The sequence below is a fragment of the Elephas maximus genome, chromosome 19 (genome assembly GCF_024166365.1).
Source record: "Elephas maximus indicus isolate mEleMax1 chromosome 19, mEleMax1 primary haplotype, whole genome shotgun sequence".
Classification (NCBI taxonomy): domain Eukaryota; kingdom Metazoa; phylum Chordata; class Mammalia; order Proboscidea; family Elephantidae; genus Elephas; species Elephas maximus.
The window spans coordinates 42,131,791-42,150,635 of NC_064837.1; the positions used below are offsets into that span (position 1 = coordinate 42,131,791).

The window sequence follows — 18,845 nt, forward strand, 5'->3', positions numbered from 1 at the left end:
TGTATCCTTTCACCCTACTTATTCAGTCTGGATGCTGAGCACGTAATCTGGGAAGCTGGACTATATGAAGAAGAACATGACATCAGGATCGGAAGAAGATTCATTAACAACCTGCGATATGCAGATGGCACAACCTTGCTTACCAAAAGTGAAGAGGACTTGAAGCACTGATGAAGATCAAGGACCACAGCCTTTAGTCTGGATTACACCTCAACATAAAGAAAATGAAATTCCTTACAACTGGACCAATAAACAACATAATAAATGTCAAAAAAATTGAAGCTGTCAAGGATTTCATTTTACTTGGATCAATAATCAATGCCCATGGAAGCAGCAGTCAAGGAATCAAACAATGTATTGCATTGGGCAAATCTGCTGCAAAAGACCTCTTTAAAGTGCCACAAAACAAACATGTCACTTTCATGACTAAGGTGTGCCTGACCCAAGCCATTGTATTTTCAATTGCCTCACATGCCTATGAAAGCTGGACAATGATAAAGGAAATTCCAAGAAGAATTGACACATTTGAATTGTGGTGTTGGTGAAGAATATTGATTATACCACGATTGCCAGAAGAATGAACAAATCTGTCTTGGAGGAAGTACAGCCAGAATTCTCTGTAGAAGCAAAGACTTACTTTGGACATGTTACCAGGAGGGACCAATCCCTGGAGAAGGACATCATGCTTGGTAAAGTAGGGAGTCAGTGAAAAAGAAGAAAACCCATGAAAAGATGGATTGACACATTGGCGGCAACAATGGGTTCAAACATAGCAACGATTGTGAGGATGGTGCAGGACTGGGCAGTGTTTCATTCAATTATGCATAGAGTCACTACGAGTCAGAGCTGACTTGCCAGCACCTAACAGCAACGACAGTATTTTTGTTGTTACTTGCCATCGTTTGGATCTGACTCATGGCAACCTTATATCTAACAGAACAAAATGTTGCCTGGTTCTGCACCATCTTTATGATTGTTGGTATGCTTATCAATCCATCTCATTGAGGGTCTTCCATGTATTCTCTGGCCCTCTACTTTACTTCATACATTCCATGTCTAATTACTAATGGGTGTTTGCTGCTGTTACTTCTCATTTTGAGTTGTGCCACATCAGCAAATGAAGGTCCCAAAGCTTTAACTCCAACCGTGTCATTAAAACCAAAGCCAAACCCCTTGCCAAGTACAAGGCCTAGTCGATTCCAACTCTTAGTGACCCAATAGGACAGAGTAGAACTGCCCCATAGGGTTTCCAAGGAGCAGCTCGTGGATTCGAACTGCCAACCTTTTGGTTAGCAGCCAGGCTCTTAACCACTACACCACCAGGGTTCCCACATCATTAAGGTCGACTCTATTTGAGGAGGTAGCTCTCTCCCAGTCATATTTTGAGTGCCATCTGACCTAGGGAGCTCATCTTCCAGCACTATATTAGGCAATATTCTTTTGTGATCCATGGTGTTTTTGTGGCTAATTTTCAGAAGTAGATCACCGGGTCTTTGTTCCTAGTCTGTCTTAGTCTGGAAGCTCTGCTAAAACCTGTCCGTCATGGGGTAACCTGCTGGTATTGAAATACTGGTAGCATAGCTTTCAGCATCACAGCAACACATGAGCCTCCATAGTATGACAGACAGATGGGTGGTCAATATATATATATCCATCACCTCCATCGTAACTTGGTTCTGATATAGGTCAAATACATCATTTTATTTTTTTTAGTTTTCATTATTATTGCCTTTTATTATCAGCATTTTTATAAATCCAAACTTTATTTGTCTTTAGGGGTTGGCATGAGAATAACAACATCAGCAAATTACTTGGTGCAACAATGTATATAGTATGTATTACTAACAATAAGATGTACCAAAAAGGATGGTCGTAACTGCAGTTCGTTGTAACCCCAATACATCATAAGCTGAGGGCTACCTGTATACACCCACTCCTCACTTATCGACGTGACTAGGTTTCAAAGATCAGGTCGTTACATGAAAATCTGCATTATGCAAAAATGGAGGATGACCAAACAGATCACAAAATGGAAGATGACTACATTATTACATAACTGCCAAATTACATCATTACATAACTGCCAAACCACTGAGAATCATGGCCCAGTCAAGTTGATACATGATCTTAACCATCACTGCCTTGCACCTCAGTGTTTGTTACTGTCAGATGTACATCACTGATGCGCAAAATAGTTGAAGAGTACATTTTTTACTATTGCTGCAAATTCAAAATGTCAGATAACAAGATAGTTGATAAGTGAGGACTAGGCGTGTGTGTGTGTGTGTGTGTGTGTGTGTGTCAACCTGCTACGAGTAGTATCAGCACAGATCTCTGGTTAAGAGCCATTTATACAATATGTAGTAAAGAAAGCAAAAGAGATTTGAAGACAAGCAAACGTAAACACCCTTGACTCCAAACTACTCTTGAAGAAAACACTGTTATATCACATTGCTAGATAATCACCTTGCAATCTAGTAATTTCCACTGATTAAAAGCACAAGCTTTAGAGCCGGAGATACCTCTGTCCAAGTCCAGCTCTCCCACCGATGGGCTGTTTGCCTCAAAGCAAGAAAGTACCATAGCAGCCAGGTAGGAGAGAGAACCTTGTGGGAGGCCACCACTTCCTCTCCACATGTGGATTTAGCCTAATATCTTCCCAGCCAAGATGAAGAAAGTGGCATGGATCTAAGTACCACACTGCACTTGGGGTTGGGTTTGCTGCGAGGATTCACAGAGGAAGCTCAGGTTCAGAACTTGGCATCGCATCTGATGCGGAGCAAGTGTTCAAACCAAGATGCCAGCTGTTGTGAACAGAATTGCTACTGACTTTCAAAGAATGAAAATTCTCCTTTCCTGAAAAATGCACTGACCGAATTTATTTCCCTTTAATACAGTAGGGTCACCAGAATGAAAGAGAAGGTGAGTCCATTACTAAGAAAACCAGTTGCCATCAAGTTGACCCTGACTCATGGCAACCACATGTGTGTCAGAGTACAGTTGTGCTCCTTGGAGTTTTCAGTGGCTGATTTTCTGGAAGTAGATCGCCAGACCTTTTTTTCAAGGCACCTCTGGGTGGACTCTGAGTGGCCTCTGGGTGGACTCCAACCCTGTAGTTAGCAGCCGAGTGTGTTAACCATTTACACCACCCAGGGACTCCATCCATTAATAAGAGGCCCTGGCAAAATGTGAGCTGCTGCAAAGCAGTGTATTTGCTATTGAAGGACATCCAATTTTACAAAATAAAGAAACTGCGGGTAACTTTTTGCCATCCAAAAGATATATTTCTTTTAGATTGTTTCCAGTTATCAAGATAATACTGATTAACATACAGCCTTGACAGGCATATCTGTAAAGCAGCTGTTATCCATTTCCCTCAGTACACATAGCTCCATCCAGCCCCTAACCAGTATAAATGTCTGCAGGTGAGGAAGCCAAGGGACTTCCTGACCTTCAAGCTTTCTCCAGGTCTCCTCCTGGGAGGATGAACTTCAGCAGCTTAGTGTCCATTTCCAGTCCTCTGTTTTCCTGAAAAAGAACCCTGCTGCCTCTGTTGTCGCCTAAAATGTGCATCCACAGCCCAGAAAGAAACAAAGATGCCCGACATATTTTTCATCTGAGCTGAGATCCTTGCACTCGATCCCATCAAGACCACTGGACTTGAAATCAGAAGACCTGAGTTTGGTACCTGCCAGCTGTGGATCCTGGACAAAGTCACTGAACCTTCACCAACTCACAAACTTCCTTCATTTGTAAAATGGGCATCACACACACCTCTTGCCTCATTGTGCAGTGAATTAAAATAAAGCAAAAGGAGAACTGTGGGGCAACCAGAGGCAACCTGGATAGCCCCTGCAGTTTCAACTTCTCCATTCAGCTCTGTTTCCTGGTCTGGGTAATACAACTTCTTTAACATGCTGTGCACCAGAGTAGCTCATTGGAAACACAGCAATTAGCATTACAGGTAAAATGACACTGCGGCAATGTTAATTACTACAGTGCAGATGTATTGTTAGATATCATACATAACGTTGTCATGCCTTTATTTTAAAATTAAAGTGCAACAAACCATACCCTGACTACATAGCTTTTTTTTATTATTATTAATACAAATTAATGTTATTTCAGTGTCTAGGGAAAGTGTGGGGGTAAGGGGGTGTTGCATCTAATTGTAAGAGCACAGAGGCAAATGGTGGAACTTCAGGTGGATTCCCCATAACCTCCTGCCCCCACTGTGGGCCCTTCACGGGGGAGAGTGTGAGCTCCATGAGGGCAGGGACCACACTTGGCTTTACTCACCACCCTGTCCCTAGCACCTAGCATACTATCAGGTACAGTAAACATTTGCTGAATAACTGACTAAATGAATGAATGAAGATAGAGCAATGTATGCAGAGGCGTCTGGAAGTGGAGTGGAAGAACTAGACGGCACATTATTTATTCCCGATTCCCCTGATTTTCTGTTTGCTTCATGTCTTTGAAGATTATCTTGATGCTTCCCACATCTAGAGCTTTAAGATCTGAAATGAGAGAAAAGGGAATCATGACAGTGAAGAAACCAGTTAAAGTTCTTCATTGGGACTTTTGGCAACAACATTATATTTCAATGGGCTCTGGGGACTGCGAAGGATCAGTGAGCATCCTTCAATGTCAGCGAGTCACCAGTTCAACAAGCCAAAAGAAAGGGAAAGAAGAGAATGAACATTTTTGACTATTCCATGTATCTACAGGTGAAGGCTAATTCCGCAGAGCAAATATATGAAAATTTTGTCTAATGAAGGTATCAGAAGTTATGTGAATCCCTTAAGGAATTCCTTCGAGTAGGAGGCTGGGCCCAAAGGAGTCAGGATAAGCAGAAAGAAAATCCAAGTAGCTCAGTATCAGTAGCCCAGAAGCATTCCATCAAGGTCTATTCAGAGTCTACCGTAAGCTCCAGATTCTGCTCCCAGCACTAAGTCAACCCAGGAGAGTAAGCCATAGAGCCACAGGTAGAATCCAGAGTCTTAGGATCAATTGTTGGGAGGTGCTAAGGTCACAGTCAGGAAAATGAAGTTGAACATCAAGTCCAAAGAGGGAAGAGTATGAAAGGAGAGCAAAGCAATAAGGTTAGCTTGGAAGGTCTGCAGCAAGATGGAAATCAGGAATGAGGAGTAAGCCTGGGAATCTGAAATGGGAAGCTTGGCCACAATGCAGCCACAAGCTGTGAGGAAGAGTTCTCACATTGTGCAATGTGTGGTTTCAGGGTGGGAGAGGGTTCTACAAAGACGCACTGGAGTGAACACTCGAGGATTCAGACCTAGGCCTTTGTTCCCCGACTAGGGTTTGCTCTTATTCCCCCACTAGGGTTTGCTCTTATTCCCCCATTTTGGCTTCCTTGTTTCTCTTTTGGCCTTCTTAGCAAATCATCCTTGCTGAATGCTTTCTCCAATTTCTCACACCTGAAAAACTGACCTTTTGTAGCATCTCTACATTCTAAAAATTTATTAAGGGACAAGTTAATGTTTATAAAGTATAATGTATAAAATATTAGTTACAGTTTAAGAAAAGACTCCTTTGGATTCCTACCTAAAATTCCTAAATTCTAATGTGGTTTATGCCTCACCCTCTGGGGAGCCTGCTAATCCCTATGTCACATGTGGATTTAGCCTAGTATCTCTACATCCAATAGGAAGCAAATAGCATTGGTCTAAGCACCAAGCTGGGTTTGGTGAGAAGTAGAAGGAAGCAAGCCTTGCTTGACCTGTTGCCCATTTCCTTGCAGGTCAGTGGGACCATGTACAACACTGGAAGACACGTGTCACTCCGCCTGGACAAGGAGCACTTAGTCAACATATCAGGAGGGCCCATGACATATAGCCATCGGCTGGAGGAGATTCGGCTACACTTTGGGAGTGAGGACAGCCAAGGTTCTGAGCATCTCCTCAATGGACAGGCCTTCTCTGGGGAGGTAAGTGGGTTGTTGGAAGTATTAAGAACTGAGATGTACTAAGTGCTAACTACTAAAATTTGGTGCCAATTTATATCCAAGGTGGGATAACAGATGGAAAGATTTCTTTTGACTCTGTGAAATGAGAAGATCTATGATTCCTTTCTTCACCTGTCCCTTGCAGGTTGACATGGAAGTCTTTAGTGAGCTTCCAGTATTTTCTAGGGTGGTGGATATTTCCTTCTGAGACATTGGTGCTGCAACTCTATGAGAACTCTCCAGGGCACTGTTTCAGCCTCAAACCCACACCTTTTTATATACATCTTCACTTACACCCATCTAGGAAACCAGTCTCCCATATGTCACAAATAATAGCATAAACAAAATTTAAAAAAAAAAAAACCTGTTGCCGTCAAGTTGATTCCTACTCATAGCGACCCTATAGGACAGAGTAGAACTGCCCCCATAGGGTTTCCAAGGCTGTAATCTTTATGGAAGCAGACGGCCACATTTTTCTCCTGCAGAGTACTTGGTGGATTCGAACCACCAAACTTATGGTTAGCAGCCAAGTGGTTGAGTGCCACCAGGGCTCCTGTGTAGTAATAGCATAGATTCCATAATTCTCCCTTCTGGTAGAATGAGTCTTATTTGCACAGAACTATAACATGCTGTAAAATGAATGTCAGGCAGCTAAATAGTCTGCCTGGGTTTCTGCAGAACGGAAATGTCGTTGTATGCCTCCATTAATGATAAGTGTCACTATGTGCCACCATCAACCCAGACGGAGCTCAGGCTACAGTTGTGGGCTCGACCACAGTTTCAATTATAGGGCGAGCACTACTGTTTAGACAGATGTCATCTGTGGTATGATGCTTGACGAGAGAGGTATAATTAATTTGACCCATTTTAGCTCTGTTACACTCGAGGGTGGTTATCAGCTAGGGGCCAGGGCCCCTTATATGCTAAATACCCTGCAACTAGGTTACAATAACTGCTGTCAGGAAGGCCTTGGAATTACAGAAATATGATCTCATTACCAACTTGGTCTTTTTTTTTTTTTTTTTTTAATCAAAATCATTTTTAAACCTTGCACTGTTTTTAATGGGTCAAGGCCACATATTAGGTCTACAACCTTAATGAGTTCAGTGGCCATATTTTAATGTGTTCAAAATGCATTGACTGAGAACTTAACCTAGGCACGGTCCTAGTTACCTGGGATACAGAGGTTTAAAAAAAGGAAGGAAAAAAAAAAAAAACAGAGCTCCTCTCAAGAGGAGCTCAAAGAGTGGTATATTCAGATAATTAAAGTATAATATCATGTTGCAATGGTGATACATGAAGGCTCTGACAAGCTCAAAGAAGGTAGTGACAAATTTTACTTGAAAGAGTCAGAAAAAGCTTCACAGAGGAGGTCCCCTTTGAACTGGACTATGACCAGAGGCCATGGAGAACAATTTTAAGAGCATCGGCTTTGGAGTCAAACCAAAACCAAAACCAAACCCATTCATTGCCATAGAGTCGATTCCGACTCATAGTGACCTTATAGGACAGAGTAGAACTGTCCCATAGGGTTCCCAAGGAGTGGCTGGTAGATTTGAACCACTGACCTCTTGGTTAGCAGTCATAGATCTTAACCACTGTACCACCAGGGCTCCTCTGGAGTCAAGGGGCCTGACTTTGTAACTTCTGCTTTGCTATATGCTATGTGAGCTTGGGAAGGTGACTTTGTTTCTCCAAGTCTTTATTCAATACCTCTCAAGATTGTTTGAAAATTAAGTGGGATTCCAGATGTATGGATCCAGAAATACTCAACAATTGACAGATAACAAAGATCTATCAGGAAAGCGGGCACGGCATTTCAGGCTCAGGGACAGCATGAGCCTAGGCACTGAGGCACATCAGGGGACTGTGTGTTGGGGAAGCTGCACATCAATTTCATCTATCTAGCATATCACCTCTGATCTATTAGTAATGGCTGCAGAGATGACCTGGTTGAGCAGGAACCTGAGCCCACCTCTTGAATCTGTAGGAAAAAATGCTGGGATTGATTAGAGATGTCTGCCAAAGGCGCTGTAATGGGAGAGTCCTGGACGTTCCATATCCTGAACTAGAGTGCACCAAGGAATATGGTAAAAAAAAAAAAAAAACAGGGCAAAAACTCACAAATTGAGAGTAACTGGGGCACTGCTGGGTTTTGGGGTTTTTTTTTTTAAACATTTTATTGTTATTTAGGTGAAAGTTTACAGAACAAATTAGTTTCCCATTCAACAGTTTATACACAGTGTGTTTCACGACATTGGTTGCAAACCCCTTCCTCCCTGGGTTCCCCGTGTCCATTCGCCCAGCTTTCCTGTCCCCACCGACCTTGTGAACTTTGTTTTTGGGCAAATACTTCTCTTTAGGTCTGTATGATTGATTGTTCTGAGGTGTACATTCCTCACTGATGTTAACGTTCCTTTTATAGGCCTATCTATTGTATGGGACTGATGGTTTTAATTAGAGAAAATTCAAAATTAGGTAGATTCTTTCTTTTAAAAATACAAGTTGTTTTAAATTTTTAATTATTAAATAATCTATTTTAATAATTATTTTTATTTGTTGAATTACTTGTTTTTTTTTTTTTTTGCTGCGATTTGTTTTTCTCTCCCATTAGACTGTTGTGTTCCAGTGTCTATCAGAACACTGCTTCAGAGTAGAAATATTTGTTCAGTAAGTTAATGAAAAAATACAGTGTTCTCAGGTTAAAATCTTTTACCTTGTAGAATTCCTTAGAGTTCTTTGTATCTTCAGTATGTAATAAGGTTCTTTGTATCTTATATATGAACTACAATTTTGGAGTAAATGGGTCCTTCCAAAATCCTCAAGAGAAACATAGCAATTTAATCTCTTAGTGTATTCATTTCCTGGACCTCCCCCAGACTAAAGGTATCAGACTCTCCAAAGGACCCTGGAAATATGCATTTTAAGAGTTCCCAAGACAGTCTAGTCATTAGGTTTGTGAAGCACCCTCTCAATGGTACATTTATTAAGAAATATTCTCAGTGAAGAAAGCATTTAAACAGAAGACAGAATTCACTGGGGAGCATTTTCAAAATATTTATGTTTGGCTCTTCCCCAAACATTCAGAATTAGAATATCCAGGAGTAGGGTTCAGGTATGAGGATTTGTAAAAATTCCCCAAGAGATTTTGGTTAGTGACCATTATATCAATTTCAGCTCAAGCTCTGCCTGAATTATTCCAGTTTCTAAACAGTGAGGACTAAAAAAAAAAAAAAAAAAAGTTGCCACCAAGTTGATTCTAACTCATGATTACCTCACGCTATGTCAGAGTAGGACTGTGCTCCACAGGGTTTTTAATAGTAGATCACCAGGCTTTTCTTCCAAGGCACCTCTGGGTGAACTCAAACCTCCAACCTTTTGGTTAGCATCTGAGCATGTTAACCTTTTGCAGCACTCAGGGACTCCAATGAGGACTTAATTAGAACTTAATCAGTGTATTACAAAGGGCAACCAGAGGCAATTGCAAATGGAAATGGCAAAGTTGGGGTGCTAAGAGCGATGGCACTTGGAGAGCAGCTACCCAAGCAGAGAGATAACACACGCTTCCACTGCTCCAAGACAGAGTTGAGCGTTACCTCAGTGTGAGTACCCATAGAAAAACCCATTGCCGTTGAGTCGATTCCAACTCATAGTCATCCTCTAAGACAGAGTAGAACTTCCCCATAGGGTTTCCGAGGAGCGGCTGGTGGATTCTAACTGCCGATCTTTGACTTAGCAGCCAAGCTCTTAACCACTGCATCCTTATCCTACATAGACCACATCAGTTGTATTACATTTCTTTATGAGCCCATCAATATGAGTGATCTGCAGACAAACCGGTGTGGGATTAGGTGCAAGAAACCAGAATGTTAAAGGCACCAAAACAATGTCATGTGAAAAGCAGTTGAATAGACAGCTGGCCTTTGAAATATTTAAAGGGTTCTCGAGAGTCACTATGTGTCAGAATCCACTGGACAGCACACAACCATAGTGAACAAAAGAGGCATTGGTGGCTCAGTGGTAGAATTTTCGCCTTCCATAAGGGAGACCTGGGTTTGATCCAGGCCAATGCACTCAAGTGCAGCAACCACCCGTCTGTCAGGGAAGGCTTGCATGTTTCCATGATGCTGGACAGGTTTCAGTGGAGCTTTCAGACCAAAATGAACTAGGAAGAAAAGCCTGGCAATCTACTTCAGAAAATCAGGCAATGAAAACCCTATGGATCACATTGGTCCCATCCCATCGTGCATGGAGTCTCATGAGTCAGAGGTCAACTCGACAGCTAACAAGTGAGCAAGAAAAGCTTGGCATCTTCTTTGCGGCCTGCAGGAAGAAACCTAGAACCAATGGGTGGAAGTTACAGAAAGTCAGAATTCAGCTAAATATCCATGGATGGAAAGATTGAGATGGAACTGGTGAGTTCCCATCACTGGCATTAAGCATAGAACTGAATTTGGGGACTTAATAAAAATGACTCACATCCTCATGACCGAGTGGATGATTAGCTTTAATAGACCTTCTCATGTTGAAATTCCACACAGTCCATGATTTCCTTACAGAAAAGTTCCCCGCATTGGGTTCTACCGAGGGTTAACCTCAGTTACAATAAATATCTCTGCCCCTGTAGGTTAACTATTTTGTGCTACCTTCAAAGCCACCTTTGTTCGCTGTTTTTGGTTATCCTTGGAGAGGACCCAAGTAACCACTTCTAGCAACATAGCCTGTGTTTCTTTTGTTGACAGTGAATAATCACGTTCCCATCTGCCCCATCTGTCATTGCTGATTGTGATAAGTCAATTAATGCCAGGCATTCGCCTTGGCACCGTGAGGCAGTTGTTATCCGAAGAGCAGTAGATTAATTGCAGTCTTGTCTAGTGGGGTTATTGTAATTGATGGTAATCATTTGCTTTGTTTTATAAAGCTGCATGGATGTACGACACAGTCAGCAACTACGATTTTATAAAAATTATTCATGTCCTACATGAAGAACTCCTCGACGCCTTGTTGGGGGTTGGTGATAAATGAGCATATTCGGGGATTCAAATGTCTCCATTTTTTTAAAAAGAGAAAATTAACCGACTTTAATAAGTAAGACCCTTAGCTTGCTAATCATGTCTAAGTGGCTAGATTAATGTCCAGTATAAAGTAGGTTACTCATTAAAAGAAGCAAATGCATTAACGGGGCAAAAGATAATATTTGAAAAGAATGCATGCCTGTGGATTAGGTTGCAGAAGTGAGGCCGAGGAGCATCTGGGAGCTGCCAGTGGTTAACGCACTCAGCTGCTGAGCAAAAGGATGGGGACTGAGCCCACCCAGAGGTGCCTCAGAAGAAAGGCCAGTGATCTAATGTCAAAAATCAGCCATCGAAAATCCTGTGGAGCACAGTTCTACTCTGCCACACACAGGGCTGCCCTGAGTTGGGGATGAAACGACAGCAACTGGTTTGTTTTTGTTTTTAGTGAGGCTAGAAAAAAAGAATCTTTCTTATTTGGGGGAGGTCGGCCAAATTCATATAAAAACCTTCCTTAAGTTATTTTTTTCACAGGGCCAAAGGGACATGTTGAGAACTGCAACAGCCCCTTCACCGGTATCTGTGTCCAGAATCTGTGTTTATTTAGTGTCCACTCTTCGCACGGCTGCTCTGCTTCTGCTGCATGCTGGGCTCTGCTCCCGCCCCCAGGGAACATATTTATAATAAAATATAAAACCAGTTGCTGCCGAGTCCGTTCCAACTCATGGCGATCCATATCTCAATGGCTGATTTTTCGGAAATAGGTCACCAGGCCTTTCTTCCAAGACGCCTCTGAGTGGACTCCAGCCTCCAACCTTTCAGTTAGCAGCAAAGCATGTTAACTGTTTGCACCACCCAGGGACTCCCCAGACAATGTAATGCAGACTCTATGTGAGGATTTTTCCGGAGGGGGTTATAAACTAGCTCTCTCAGGTTGCTGTGAAGGAGACAACAGATGAACAGCTAGCTAGCTACGTGGCCTGACTCCTTCGTTGCTCCCTTTGAAAACTAAAAAAATACAAACCCCACTGCCATCAAGTCAATTCGAGCTCATAGCAACCTCTTAGGGTTTCCAGGGCCGTAAATCTCTACAGAAGCAGACCGCCACATCCCTTGGAGCAGATGGTGGTTTCGAACCACCGACCTTTCAGTTAACAGTGGATCACTTCAACCACTGCACTACCAGGGCTCCATCTGAAGGCAGGGTAGAAACACATCAGTTTCTCAAGGTCCCAGCCTCTGGGAGTCTCCGATCCTGCTTAAAACAAGTTTGAGGGAAGAAAAAATCCACAGCTGTTGCTATGGTGATGTAGATAAGATTTGTTTAATTAAAAGGGGGGAATAAAAGTCATATGTGAAATATGAGGATTTTCTTTTTCATGGCTCTGAGTCAGAATAGAGAAAACAATTATCTCAGAGCCAACAACTGAGACTAAAAAAAAAACCACAAAAGGCAAGCCATGTCCTCTTAAAGGAATCAATTATTTGCATCCTTGGGAGACTGGTTTCACTAAAGCAACACGAATTGTAGGAATAAGCAACTACCACCCAAATGTCCTGCAGCGTGCTAGGGTATGAAAAGTGCTGAGAAGCACAGAACGGAGAACCGGCCAGTCAGGCACCTCGTGGCTCCGGGCAAAGTGCTCCAGCGATCTAATTAGCACTTTGCCACCGGGCTGCGACCTCCTAGTAGAAGTGATCCATTGGCACAATCAGAGATTGGGGGGAACAAGAACTGGAATGTTTAAGGATAACAGGTACATAGGTATGGAAGAACATTTGTGCCATGGTAAAGCTGCTCCCTGTACCTGGAATGCCAGCTCCATCTCTCTTTCCCCATCACCCCCATATCCGCCACAGCCTCCCTCCCTTACAGCCCTCTTCCCTCCTCCCACCCAGTTAAGTACTGTCTCCTCTCCACTTTAAGAAAATCCTGTATATTCTTCTATCACAGAAATCAGCCAACCATAGCCAGTGGGCCAAATCTAGCTCAGGAGCTAAGAATGGTTTACATTTTAATGGGTTATTTAACAAAAAAAAAAAAAAATGAAGAAAGATACGCAGCAGAGATGGATATGGCCCATAAAGGGTAAAATGTTTACTAACTGGTCTTACTACGGAAAAAGTTTGCTGACCTTTGATCTATTATATTACCCATCACTGGATTTTGTAATTTTTTATTCTCATTTCTATTGGGTCTTTAGTTCTTCGTTGATAGGAATTTTATTTTGATCATTGCTGTATCTCCAGAACCGCATACATTGTCTGGCATACGAAGGGTAGGCAATAAATGTTTGCTGAATAAAGTAGTAAATGATCTTGGTAAACTCCTGAAGGATGGGGATCTTGCACTATTCATCTTTGAGCAGTAGCACTGGGCCTGACATACAGTAAGTGCTTAATTGATGTTGGTGGAATGAGTCATTCTATCACTGAATCAACGAGTCAAACAACTATTGGTGTTCCAGGAATGCAAAGCTAATGGGCTTTGTTTCCTGGAACTCTAAGGTGAGTTGCATTCATTGACTGTTCAGGAAATATATAGCCCCATTTAAATTGAAGATGGAGTGTTTCAATAAAGGCTGCCCAAACCATCAGATTCCACTGGAAACTAGAAAAGAGGAAGAGCAGTTTAGCTCACCTTTAAGGATTCGAAAATCTAGTAGAAGAGCCTGTCTTCCCAACAGACTGTTAATTCCCGGCAGTCAGAGTTGGTTGTATCTTTTACTATCTCCCCATACACATAATGCGCATTGGTTATATATTGTTATACAAAGAGATTGAATGAGTCAATGAAGATAATTTCTAAGATGGTAGCTTTCAGAGTGCCTAAATTATGCCCAGTATAACATGAATTAAATTCTGTAGTCATAATGGCAAATCTAATAAAGTTAATGCCAATATTAGCAGAGGTTCTAGGGATTTTATGTTAAATTATTCACAAAAAAAAAGGTAAGTATGTTCTTCAGGACACCCAGGTGCCCATAGCTATCCAGGAGGAATAATTGAACAATTATTAGCCGATCTACTAGAAAAACTCATTTAGATTCTTCATCTCAGCCCTGGAAGTACTCCCTGGATAAGACCAGAGAGTTTGTGTTTGCCAGTGCTAGAAGCCAAAGTTCTGGATAGTGGGAGCCAGTCCCACCCAGAGTGAGCAAACTGGCCTTCAAGAGGCAAAGCAAACAAAGGTCAGGAGCCCAGATGGTGGTAGGGCAGATTATGAGGACATTAGCGGGCTAATGATGAACCTGGTCCAAGGATAGGAACTGTTTTCCCTTTGGACATTTTCATAATTGCTTGCAGGAAAGGACATCCCAGTCAAGTCAGCAGCTTCCTGAATTGCTGGTTTTAGATGAATACAGTGGGGTAGCCTAAGAGAGAAGACATTGTGTTTAAAGACAACCTGCTGAGGTCAACTCGTCATCCTGTTGGCTCTATCCTAACCTGCTTCATGACTCTGACCTGGTCTCACCAGGGTGGCATATGACAGCTGCCATTCCTCTCCACTTGACTCTGATAATCTCCCCCCAGAGTTGTGGCTAACGCAGGGAGGGAGGTGTTATATGACAAAGACAATATTAAAGACAGGCATTAAGTGTGACTTGATGAAGGTTCAGCCTAAGGCCCAACTGTCTCCATGGAGACCATCACTGTTAAGCTTTACAACTGTTGTTGAATGGGGACTTCAATTATTTAATAACCGATGACACTCCTGTTACAAGAATGGATACTGCTCATAACATTTCCGTGAACTAGCTGTGCTTTCTTGTCCATTTCCAAAGCCACTGGAATAAAAGCAATTGGAAAAGAAGGTGCAAAGTGAGAATTACCTATTCTTTAATACTCTGGTTACTCTCAACAGTTCATTACAGTCTATAGAGGTTCTATGAAAGATCACACCTCCCACTTCAAGATGTAGCCTACAAGGAAGTAAACCTGCTATTGGAAGAACTAGTCTACTGAAAACCTCCATCTAAAGTGTCAGAGTTGGAGGCACTATTGAGGTCATCTATTCCAACCTACCTACCAAAAAAAAAAAAAAACCCACAAAGCAAAAATCAGATGCCAGAAAGGGCAAGAGACTACTCAACATCACCAAGATTCAGTGACAGAATGAGGACAAGAACCCAAGTTTCCTGACTCTTAGTTTGGGATTTTAAATTTTTCACATAAAATTTAAAGTTATATCAAATCCCAGCATTCGGAAGGCCCTTTTAGGTCACTGGTTTAGTCCCCCAGTAGAGTGAGGAATATTGAATATACCATGGACTGCCAGAAGAAAGAACAAATCAGTCTTGGAAGAAGTACAGCCAGAATGCTCCTTAGAAGCAAGAATGGCAAGACTTTAGCTTGCTTACTTTGGACACATCAGGAAAGACCAATCACCAGAGAAGGACATCATGTTTGGTAAAGTGGAAGGTCAGCGAAAACAAGGGAAACCTTCCATGAGATGGATTGGCAAAATAGCTGGAACAATGGGCTCAAATGTACCAACGATTGTGAGGATGGTGCAGAACTGGGTATTGTTTCCTTCTGTTATACATGAGGTCTCCATGAGTTGGACCCAACTCGAGGGCAACTAACAACAGAGTGAGTGTAGCTCTAGAATCAGAGTGCCTGCATTAGTGAACAGTGCCCCTCACATGAGTGTTTATAGGGCCGGTCTCAAAAAGGCAAAGAGACACTGGCAGATTATTTTACAGACTTGAGCAAAAATAAGTGCCCATTAGGAAATGGATGTAGAGGTCACCAAGTCACCCTACACACCATTACCACCTATATGAGAGCCTTAAGATTGCCTGATTAAGAGAAATGAAGAAATTAATGATTGGAAGCCTAAAGTGGAAATTGTAACGCCTTCAGGATCCTTCGTTTGGTCTCAATATCAAAAGGCAATCATACTAGTGCATTCAAAACCTAGACGTAGCAATGCATTTGTGAGGTTTTAATCCCCCCACCCACACTCCCTAATTGCCCTCCAAAACAGCTCACTAATATTAAATATAAGTCATCTTGATAATAATATTGCAAAATTAAGTCATTAGATGTCTAGCAGCTCCATGGATGTGCTGCTATACAATTCACAATAAAGCCATTTAAAACCCCCAGATTCATTTGCTCTGACATATCGATAAACTTTTGCTGAAACAAAGCTAATCATCTCAATGGTGCCGACTTAATTGCTCGCCAGTTGACGGATAATAAACAGACCTGAGGATTAAAATATGAACTAATTACTGTACTCAATTCCATTTACTTGATTTCATGTTCCATTAATTTTTTGCATCGTTTCTGGTGGAAGCCTTAGATTTATGGTCGCCCCAAATGAATTATGCCACTTAGTTGCCTGTGGCACACTCGTGTTCAGAATTGGTTGGAAAGGGCAGAATTCTGGGCAGTAAATATTTAGCTGAAGCAGCCTAAGATCTGGTAAGTGAAGGTAATTATCCATTCCCAAATACCAGCCAGAGCCAGCCTCTATAAATCTAGCCCCATCTAAGCAGTAAATGGGCAACAGTAGGATGGCTGTCATGATTATTCATTGGATTGGATTGGGTTGTTAGGGGCAGTCTCCAAGAGAAGTGGTTGTCTTGGCCTGGAACGGGGCTTCCAGGGAGCAGAGAAGCACATTATGGGGGAAGGACATTGGCCTAAGGGTCAGACACTCAGGCTACTGGACAGAAACCAGCATTTTGACTCACAAGATCTGAGTTCAAAACCCCGATCTGTCACTTATTAGCTGTGTGATCTTGTTAAAGGCAGAATTTGGCAAGTCACTTAGCCTGAGCCTTTCTAAGTTGTGAGATGAAGCTTATAATGCCAGTCTTGTATGTGTTGTGGCAACTTCGTGTGTGTCAGAGTAGAACTGTGCTCCCTAGGATTTTCAATGGTTGGTTTTTCAGAAGCGAGTTCATTGGACCTTTCTTCAGAGGTGCCTCTGGGTGAACTCAAACCACCAACCTTTCAGTTAGCAGTGAGCTTGTTAACTGTTGGTGGGAATCGACTCGATAGCAACTGGTTTGGGTTTTTGGGTTTTTTGGTATATTATAGGGTAATTGTGCATTGCTAAGGAAACACTTCTATGGTAGAGCTCTTTAAGCTGCAGAGTGCTGTACAAGTTCCTTATCAGCCAGCCTATACCTTAGAACTCTTGAAGTGGCAATGAACTGATATGACTACTACCATTAACTTTCATTTACTGTGCACATGCTATGAGCCAGGCGTTGTGCTAAGTGCCTTATCACACCCAATCCTCACAATAAGCTAGCTCTCATTAGTCCTATTTTACACATGAGGAAAGAAGGGTGAAGTTAAAGAACCTGCCTTCAGTCGCATGGTTGGTATGGAAATCCAGGTCTCTAACTACAGTTACGCAGTGCATGACCTTAGACAAGTCACCTCCCCTGTCTTGCTGAGCCTGTAAGTACCTGATAGAGATACTCTGTCACTTACCATCTCAGGTTCCCTGAAATGCCCCTCTCAGTACCACACCCGCCTTGAGGATAGTCTGCACTTTTTCTGGCTGTAAAGTGAGACAAGAACCTATTTCTCTAAGTGGCACAATAGCAATGTGAAATATGATACTGAGTCATTGTGTCTGCCCTCTCAGGTGGACAGCAACCAGAAGCTACATAGAGATGCACCATTACACTTTTCCTCTCAACTCTTTAAGATACAATAAGTAAGACATTCTAGATCTGCAAGTTTGTATGTGTATAAGCACATCTATTTCCCTCTACAAAACAGGAGAAACCGTACTCTTTACTTAGTCACAGAGGTAGCTTGGGTCAATACATTTTCTTGCTTTAGATCTATTTGCTAAGCTAGAAATTTCTAGATTCAGCCTTGAAAATGAATCCTGCAGGAGCTGTTTGGCAAAATGAGCTTAGCCAGGAGGCTTTAAATCACACCCCCAGCCAGGAAAAGGAGGAAGATCCGGAGATCACCAGATATCTGCATCAGGGCTCTGCACCAGTTTTTCAAAGCGAATAATTGTGACTGCCTTTTTTTTCGGGAGAGACTAATTGTGTGCGGACCCCAGTGGCCACCCTAGAGCAGCTGCTGTTTTGGTAAGGTCCTCTATGGGGGTCAAGCAGTTCCTGCCTGTTGCACCTGCCTCTTGAGGGCTGATATGTTCCCCTGACCCAGGTAAGGAGCTGTAACATTGCATGAGAACAGGTTAATTGTAGAAGTTAAAACTGCTGGAGTTATTCATTGCTGTGTTTTAATCAGGGCTTCAAACTGGTTCTTCCCAGTTCAGTCATGGCCGAGGAAACAAAACTGGAACAGACACAAATTTTTAAAATTTGGGCGAACCAGAACAATAATCAGAACATAAAAAATTGCTGGATGAAGCCCTGCTAGAAACCTGATCTCCCACTTAGAAAACAAGGACAGCGTAAGCATTGCATAACAACCAAATCTCTTACCCATGCAATTTTGAGCAGAGTCAGAAACAGTAGTGCCCTGCTCAAAGATGGTAGCCGACCATACTCCTTTGAATGTGTGTTGCTCTCTGCAGTCCTGCCAATAATCCAGTCTCACGCGTGAGGCTCCTGAAAGGGCTCACTGTACCTCTTCCGAATCTCCCATTCCAAGGCTTTGACCCGTAATTTTTCCCATTCCAGTTATCACTCTGGATCACCCAAATTGTAAAAATTCAGGTCTGTTCCAGTTGTGCTTAGTCAGCCGTGACCAAACTGGTTTGAAGCACTGGTTTTAGTCCTGGCTCTATCACTTACCAGCTGTGGCTATGGGCAAGTTAATCAAACTCCTTATGCTTTCAGTTTCTTCATTAATAAGATGGGACTAACATGAGTCGGAATGGACTCGACGGCAGTGGGTTTGGGTTTTTTGGTTGTGGA

The 18,845-nt window shown here is 42.3% G+C and overlaps 1 protein-coding gene across 1 annotated transcript in view; it reads left to right on the top strand.

Annotated features, from left to right (window-relative positions):
- The window catches only part of CA10 (carbonic anhydrase 10), a 543,538-nt gene that overhangs the window by 430,964 nt on the left and 93,729 nt on the right, over positions 1-18,845 (top strand). The window contains exon 5 of the mRNA XM_049861343.1: positions 5,762-5,947. Coding sequence (XP_049717300.1) covers positions 5,762-5,947 — 186 coding nt within the window. The remainder of the gene's footprint in view (positions 1-5,761; positions 5,948-18,845) is intronic.